The sequence below is a fragment of the Microtus oregoni genome, unplaced genomic scaffold, assembly GCF_018167655.1.
Source record: "Microtus oregoni isolate MIOR12 unplaced genomic scaffold, Mior012 000020F_ref0000438, whole genome shotgun sequence".
NCBI lineage: Eukaryota > Metazoa > Chordata > Mammalia > Rodentia > Cricetidae > Microtus > Microtus oregoni.
In genome coordinates this window covers 37,188,138-37,197,081 of record NW_024543079.1, presented here as the reverse complement: position 1 = coordinate 37,197,081, position 8,944 = coordinate 37,188,138, and the positions used below count along the sequence as shown (strand labels likewise).

The window sequence follows — 8,944 nt, the reverse complement described above, 5'->3', positions numbered from 1 at the left end:
GAGCCTGCAGGTCCTACCCCTCCAGGGCCCTCATGTATAAGTGATGCCTGAAATGTGAGGCCACGCTGCTCCTTGGCAGAGAAACCAGAGCAGAGGAATGTGTGGATGGATTGACGGGCTGAAAGCTCATTGCTCCCTTCCCCATCTTTCTCCCCCACGAAAACTACCTCTACCTTCATCTCAGAGACGCTCCAACTGCTGCCAGTCCCAGGAAGAGAGGCCAGTGATCATGAGAGCACCCCAGGCTGGTGGGACATGAAGATGTGAGCCAGTGTGAGGATCTTGATATTCTGATGACCATGAGCCACCAGTTAAAGAGCCTGGAGGAGGAAGGTGAGTCCTCGTCTGGATACCAAGGGTCCTACCTATCAGGTCTCTTGGCACAGCGGGTATAGGGGAAGCCATCTCAGGAGGCCTGGGAAGGCCCTGCATTTGAGTTCAGGTACTGCAGCTTGAGCTGAGCAACCTCAGGGTGGCCACTTAGCCCCTTCCTACCCACCAGTGGCATGAGGGTCGTTGTCACTTCCTTGCAGAGCTCCTAGAGGAGCTGAAAATGACCTGTGCAGAGAGTCATGCAGAGCCCACGTTAATGAACTTTCTGGAACTGGCCACCCATCTGTATGATCTTAGGAGCTCTCCATTTACAGATGTCTCTCCGCAAAAATTCTCATTCACCATGTCTGTCTTTCTGTCTGTTGTTCAGAGGGAGATAGGAGAGAGTTCTAAACTTATGACTTTTCCAAGGAATTAGGGAAATGTTGGACTTGGAGCTTTTTGAATAGAGTAACCGGAGCCCCGTTCCAGTCCGCAGCTCTCACGGTGAAACGGGCTGCTGCCAGGAGACTTCCCAGAGCGCGACCATTTGCCTTCTCCTGGCCTTGGGCCCATGGTGAAGTGAGAAAGTCCTCAGAGCAACTCTCCTGCATGGAGGATGAGGATGGAGGGGTGAGGCGGTGTGGAGGGTGCTGGATGCTGGGTAGTGTGCCAGGCTCATGTTAGCCCTAAACTTCAACCATCCCACATTCTCCTTCCTCTCCCCACCCCCACCCCTTGTTCCCTCTTTCCTTGCTCAATAACAAGCATTGAGTCTTTCCTGGAGAGCAGTTGGTTTAACTGTGGAAGAGGCCTTAGGCCAAGCAGAGGTGGTCTGCTGCAACGGGGACACTCCCAGAGTTAGAGACACTCTGAGCTTTGCCTAGGTAGGCTATGAATAGCCTGTAAGCCAGGAACTCTGGCAGCACTCAGCAGGTGGTACAGCCCAAACCCATACCCAAAGGCCTCCTTCTCACCAAAGGGCACCCTCTCATCTCTGAGCAGTCTTTTTGTATCTGGGGCTCAAGCAGATCCCCCTGGGAATGTGATTACAGCATTTCTGTGAGCCTGTGAGGAAGCCAGCCAGTCCCTAGGAGACAGGAGAAGCTGAAGAGGCCCTAGAAGCTACAAAGAGCGAGATTCTCCTCCATTGCCATGACTCCAACTTCTCCTATTAGTTAAACACACCCTACACACAGAAGACTGTGTTAACAAACGCTGACGTCCTGCGTGTCACTGGCACTTCCTGGTTTCCTTGTGCATGTGATTACTTCCAAAGTGACCGGATTACAGCCATGTGCCACCAGGCCCAGCTCCTTAGGAATATTTTGAAATACTTAATTTGTATAATCATTTATTTTTGTGTTATAAGCCAATTCCATAATCTCCTTTAATCTTTCTTAATTTGAGTTTTTCATACACTATTATCTTGATCATTTCCCCTCCCCCAACTCCTCTCAGATACTCCATCTCCCTACCCACCCAACTTGCTGTTTTTTCTTTCTCAATCTTTCTCTTAAAAAAAAAAAAACCTCACAAAATGAAAATCATAACAAGCAGAAGACCAATAAGACAGAAAATGCCAAAACAAAACAAAACGAAATGAAATAAATCCATATGCAAAAACAAAAGTAAAAAACATGGAGTTCATTTTTGCCAGCTACTCCTGAACATGGAGTGTGGTTGATACACTCACTGACACTCCACCAGAGAAAACTAATTTTCCTTTTCCCAGCAGGTATCAGTTGCAAATAGCTTCTTAGTTAGGGGGTGAGACCTCATGTCCACTTCCCCTCTCAATTCTTGGACCCTGTCCATCTTGACCCCTGGCAGCTCTTGTGTGTGCTGCCACAGTCTCTTTGAGTTCAAATGTGCCTAGAAGAACATGTTGTACTTAGAAGACACTGTTTCCTCGGAATTCTCCATCCCCCTGGCTCCTCTTCCTCATTGATCCCTTAGCATTGAGAGGAGGGATTTGATGAAGGCATTCCATTTAGGACTGAGTGCTCCAATGCTCTCACTGTCTGCACATTGTCCAGAAGTTGATCTCTGTGTTGACCCCCATCTACCAAAACAAGAATCTTCTCTGATGTGGGCTAAGGAACGCATTAATCTCTGGGTGTAGTGATGTCATTAGGAGTCATATTATTGTTATTTTATCAGAATAATAGCATTTAGTTTTTCCCTAAGCCATGACCTATCTAACCTCAGGTTCTCGGCCACTTTAGCAGTGTTGGGTATGTGTTCCACCTCATGCAATGGGCCTTAAATACAATTTTTAAAAGTGGTTAATTGTTTCCATAACATTCGTGCCACTTTTGCACCAACATATCTTACAGGAAGGTTGCTGTTGTAGGTCACAGGGTTTGTATCTGGGAGATTTGATGATAACCTTTCACCTCTGGCAGGGCAAAAGTTCTTTACGTTACCGTGAACTCTATTCAGTAGGGCTGTGGCTTCCAGTTAGGCACCAGCTCCACTTCTCTGTGTCGAACGACGTAAGTAAGGGTTGTCTTCAGGGCCTTACCATCAGGTTGTGGGGAGCAACCAATAGCCTGTAATGTTTGGGAGGTTCCATGGTACCCTTTTGGCCAATAGCTCAAAAGGCCTTTAGTGTTTGTTAATTGTCCCTCCCCTTATTTTCTCCCTAACCCCACCTCTCCCATGCATGCTTGGTGCTCACAGAGGCCAGAAACGGGCACCAGATTCCCTGGAATTGGAGTTACAGATGGTTGTGGGGAATTGAACCCAGTCCTCTGGAAGAGCAGCCAGTGACTTTAACCATTGAGCTATCTCTCTAACCCTTATATTATGGTTTTCTTTTACAGAAATTTTAGACTTATAGGAAAACTTGGCATAAATTACTTTCCTTTATCTTGCACTAGTTCACTGCATGTTATGACCAATATTGATACATTCTTTTCAAAGTTCAGGATCAACACTAGGATTCATTCTTTCTGTTGTTTCTTCTATGGTTTTGAAAATGCATAATGTCGAGGTGCCACATTGGACTGCCATCTGTCAAAGACCAGCTTCAACAAAATAAAATAAAATAAAAAATAAATAAATAAAGCTCATACGTTCTAGGGTAGGAACATGAGATTTAGAATTAAGCAAAAAGAACAAAGCTATAAGAGAAACAAGAGACAGAAACACAGAGGGCATTGGGAGGGACATTTTGGTAAATACTGACTCCTCCTCGTTTATTTTCCACCTGCTTATACATTCCACCCCAAAAGGGGAGTGGGGGAGGCAACAGACTTCATTAATATGATATAAGGAATACACTTGAATTCTCCAACCTTTGGTCCAGGTGGATCGGATCCACCTCTATATCCAAAATACTAATTAACCACACCCTCGATCAGATCTCTCGTTTGTAGCCACGCTATTGTCAACATCTTTGGGAGAGCAAACATAAGCTCAAACTCTCTGACCTCCAGTCAAGGTGGAGGTGGAACAGGCTCACAACTGTGGGTCCCCACTGCACAGTGATTACAGCATCCTTATTAAAGTATACTGTCACAATATTGTACAGAACCGCATGTTCCCAAATGCCCTGTGGCCCACCTAGTCAGTCTCCTCCTCCCACTCAGTCCTGGCATCCTCCGATGGTTTCATAGTCTCTGCAGTCCTGGCATCCTCCGATGGTTTCATAGTCTCTGCAGTTCCGCTTTCCTAGAGCATCGCAAAGCTGCAATCGGACAGAATGAAGTTTTCACAGGGACCAACTCTCACTTAGAAATGTGCCCTCGAGGTTTCCCAACACCCTCTCCACATAGCTTGACAGCTCATCTTTTCTTCTCACTTAATAGCACCCCATCATTATGTCTCAATCTTGTAGTGAACTTGGGCCACTAGGTGTGTGGCCTTCACATACAGCAAATCTCTTTCACCCTTAGGAGAGACAGAAAGGCTGGAAGCGGATGGAGTCAGACACTTCTTTGACCTTGGGGCCGTTAGTTTCCTTCTAACAAATGGCCCTGTTAAGGGCTGCATGTGGTAAGGGCAGTGTCTTAGTTAGGGTTACTACCGCTGTGATGAGACACCGTGACCTGAACCAACTTGGGGGGACTTAGTTGGCTTATCCTTCCACACTGTAGTCCATCACTGGAGGAAGTCAGGACAGAAACTCAAGCAGGGCTGAAGCCCAGAGGCAGGAGCTGATGCAGAGGCCACGGAGTGGTACTGCCTACTGGTTTGTTCCTTATGGCTTGTTTATCCTCTCCAGAGCAGGGATGGCGCCACCCACAATAGGCTAGGTCCACCATCAATCACTAATTAAGAAAACAGAGTACAGCTGGATCTTATGGAGGTATTTTTCTCAATTGAGGGTTCCTCCTTTAAGATTACTCTAGCTTGTATCAAGTTGATATAAAACTAGCCCAGACAGACAGCATAATGTTCTGAGCATGCTTCAAAATGTACTGGTTCCTCCCTCCCTAACGGAGGCTCCAGTCTTCAGTGTGAACTGCTAGGGTTCCTGGCAGGAAACCTCATGAAAGTGTTGAGGTAACGAGGAAATGAGGAAAATGGAGAGGACATTGGGAAGGGACAGAGCCTCCTCCTCCTGAGATCAGGTTTTCCATTGCATGCTGGCTAAACATCAAGAAACTACAACACAACTGGTAGGGTCAAAATTATCCACGGAGATAATAATGATCAGCTTCCAAAAGCCCTCCCAAGCAAGGATGTTTGAAACAGGAAAATAAGTAAAAGGTGTTTATTTAAGGTAAGAATATTTGTAACGTTAGATTTAAACATTAGCCCCTCTCATCTTCAAACCCAAATAATACACACCCTAAGACCACTTTACAATTTCATTTCCAAATGAGACCATGCTAAGAAAATCAGCAACCTAGCTTACGTTTTGTTCTTGTTGACTCTCCGGCTGCTATGATAAACACCGAACCATAACCAAAAGCAACTTGTAGAAGGAAAGATTCACTTAGCTTCCACTTCCAGGTCACAGTCTATCACTGAGGGAGGAACTCGGGGAGGGAACTGAAGCAGAAACCATGAGAAGTGCTGCTTGATGGCTTGCTCTCTTGCCTGGCCTCTAGCTGGCTTGTTTTTATATAGGCCAGGACCATTTTCCTGAGGAATAGTTCCCCACAGTGTCAATAAAAAATCAAGACTGTCCCCACGGACGTGGTAACAAGCCAATTTGATTGAGGAAATCCCTCAATTTAGGTTCCTACTTCCTAGGTGACTCTAGATTGTGTAGACTCTAGACTGAACTGACAATTTTATAAAAACTAAACATTTTACTTCCATTTAAATTTTTATTTATTTTTTAAATTTTATGCATATGAGCATCTTGCCCGCATGTAAGTCTGTGCACCACATGTGTGCGGTGCCTGCAGAAGCCAGAAGAGGGCACCAGATCCCCTGGAACTGGAGTGACAGACACTTGTGATCCTCCATGTGGGTGCTGGGAATGGAACACAGGTCCTCTAGATGAGCAGCCAGTGCTCCTCACTGCTAAGCCATCTCCCCAGTCCTAGTTTTCATTTAAATTTTAAACTTTGCTTAATGTTTAAATCTTGTTGTAAATTATACCCTTTGAAGGTACAACTCAAAAAGCCATGGGATCATAAATATAGACATTGAAAAGACACTCGAATGCAGCTTTTCTCTCTCTCGAGAAGCTCATGTCTTGACTACATTCCCAACCTCCTAAATACAATTTTTCTTTTTGAGACAGTCTTTCTATGTAGCCAAGCACTGATTTGCTTCCACTCTTTAAAAAATTTTAAATTTATAGAGGCTGGAGAGATGACTCAGAGGTTAAGAGCACTGGCTGCTCTTCCAGAGGTCCTGAGTTCAATTCCCAGCAACCATATGATGGCCCACAGCCATCTATAATGAGATCTGGTGCCTTCTTAAGGCATATGCATATATAATAAATAAATAAACTTTAAGAAAAAATTATATGCTTACTTACGTGTGTATGTGTGTTTACTTGTGTGTCTGTGTGTGTATGTGTGTTTGTGTGTGTGTATGTGTGTGTTTGTTTACTTGTGTGTCTGTGTGTGTATGTGTGTTTGCTTGTGTGTGTATGTGTGTGTGTGTTTACTTGTGTGTCTGTGTATGTGTATGTGTGTGTGTGTTTGCTTGTGTGTGTGTGTCTGTGTGTGTGTGTTTACTTGTGTGTCTGTGTGTGTATGTGTGTTTGCTTGTGTGTCTGTGTGTGTGTGTGTGTGTGTGTTTGCTTGTGTGTCTGTACATGTGAGTGCAAGTGTCTGTGGAAGCCTGAAGATGGTGTCTGATCCCCTGGAGCCGGAGTTAGAGACAGTTGTTAGCCTCTTGACATGGGTACTGGGAGATGCACTTAGGTCCCCTACAATAGCAGTATATGCTCTCAACCATCGACCTCTCTCTCCAGATATGCTCCCGCCCTGTTTTTTGAGACAAGATTTTACGTACCCCAAACCAGTCTGGAATTCAGTGTGTATCTGAGGTTGACCTTGAACTTCTCACCCCTCTGTCTTTGCCTTCCAGGAGCTGAGATCACAGATGTGAATGTCCAGGTCCATTTTAATGGGCTGGGGAAGCAGTTCAGAGGTTGAGAGTACTGCAGTCTTACAGAGTACCTAAATTTGGTTCCCAGCAACCATGTTCTTTGAATCACAAGAGCCTGTAACTCCAGCGCCAGGGGATCTTAACGCCCTTTGCTAGCCTCTGGCTGGTACACACACCCACATGCATACACACAGAGAGACACACCCACAGACACACACAAAATAAAAGTAAAAGTAAATCCTTAAAAAAAATGAAATAGCTCCTGTTCTATCATAAAATTGAGATCGAAGGACAAAGGCTTGCATGGAAGTTCTCCTATGCTCTAAAGAGCATCTGGGACTTACTTACTTAATCGGTTGTGGCCGTGGTCATGGTGTCTCTTCACTGCAATAGAAACCCTAACTAAGACAGAGGCTGTTCTCATTCAAACCACCACAAAATTGAAAGTCTGCACATGAATCTACTTTGATCCAAAGAACCACAAAACAGGAAGAAGAAAGGCACCAATATAGATGGATATTCAAGGTTTAGGTAAGATGTCGGGGAAGCCAGCAGGTTAGAGGAAGACAGTAACTCTCTCAAACTAGGAGCTTCCATAATAGGTCATTGGGATTGTGGAATGTACAGGTTCATGGTTGAGATTTCTATAGCAAGACAGATTAACAAGAGACACCTGTACAAATCTACTTAAGTTTTATGAGACCCAAGAGTTTCAGAAACGAAGACCTAAAACTCTAGAGAGAATTGGACTTTTTTAAAACTTTATTTTACGTGCATTGGTGTGAAGGTGTGAGATCTCCTGGAACTAGAGTTACAGACAGTTGTGAACTGCCCTGTGGGTACCGGAATTGAACCCAGGTGCCCTGGAAGAGCAGCCTGTGCTCTTAACCACTGAGCCATCTCTCCAACCCCCGAGAATTGTACTTTTATGAACTATGTTGAAGAATTAAATAGAGCATGAGCTAATATTGGTCAGCCATGAGGAAGTTCTGTCTGCTCAGCTTCTCTTTTCCTAATAGTGTGTAGAACGGGACCCCTCTCTATCAGAGTGCGTCTCCAGGGGTATGAGGGAGGGTCAAGAGAATGATCATCTGTGGTTTCTCAATTTTCTTCAGCATAAAGCTCTCAATATAGCAAGGTGCTATATTTGAGGGCATCATGCTTGGAGCTCAACAGAGCTCGTAGGCTCTAGGAAGCGCGTTGGATTTTTGTTGCCCAGCCCCTACAAGGGAGTGATGCTTTCGTGGGCTGAGTCTTGTGGAGCCATCACTGTCCATTTTCTGCTTTTGCAGGTGACAAGTCAACAAGGAGACCCTCAAGGAAACAAGCTTCCACAGCTGCACGTCCCCAAGACAGGCACCAAGTCCAGTCTAGCCGGAAGGAGCCAACTAAGGGTAGCCCCAGGCCAGGGTCTTCCAGGAAGAGGCAGGTGGAACATGGAAGCTGTCACAAGGGGCTTAGGGGACAAAAACAAGTCAAGGTGGAGAGACCTTCCCAGGGGAGGAAGAAGGACCAGAGGACTTCCCTCAAGGATCGGAGAACACCTCCAAAGAAGGAGAGGGAGGCTCGGCGGAAGGAGACAGACAAGCAGCTGAGGAAAGCCAGGTGTGTTGTAGCTCACACTGGGACTATCTCCCTCTACTCAGCTATCCTCTTCCATGCCCTGGCATGGGGTGGTTTTCACTTTTGGGGAAAAGTAGCTACTGCCCTCGCTGCTACTTTCCCAGGTCATCATATGTAGACCCCCCCCCCATACACTGTTCATTATAGCAGCTCGTATTGTAAGTGAATCTCTGGGTGTGGGGAGATGGCCTGGGGCGAGTGGAGATAACAGCTCAAGGTTCCTGACTTTCAGCTGGAGACTCACTATCACTCCAGCTGAAAACAATGAATGGCATTGGATTTGGAAGTCGTACAGGGATCATGCACACTCCTACCCTTTGTGTGTATGTACCCTTCTCACTTCTAGAAATATGACCGTCTGGATCTTCAAGAGTTCTGCCAGCTCTTAGGCTATGGGCATTTGGGTAATTGACCTGGAGTCCTTTGTTTCGCTAGTGTATGGGGTAGTAGACAGGCAACTGATGGAATCTACAGGTCGTGTTCC

General features: G+C 45.6%; 1 protein-coding gene across 1 annotated transcript in view; it reads left to right on the top strand.

Moving 5' to 3' along the window:
• Positions 1–299: 299 nt before the first annotated feature.
• Positions 300–8,944, top strand: part of Tmc2 (transmembrane channel like 2) — a 52,770-nt gene continuing 44,125 nt past the window's right edge. The window contains exons 1-2 of the mRNA XM_041670924.1: positions 300–333; positions 8,130–8,442. Of these exons, the coding sequence (XP_041526858.1) occupies positions 300–333; positions 8,130–8,442 (347 nt within the window). The remainder of the gene's footprint in view (positions 334–8,129; positions 8,443–8,944) is intronic.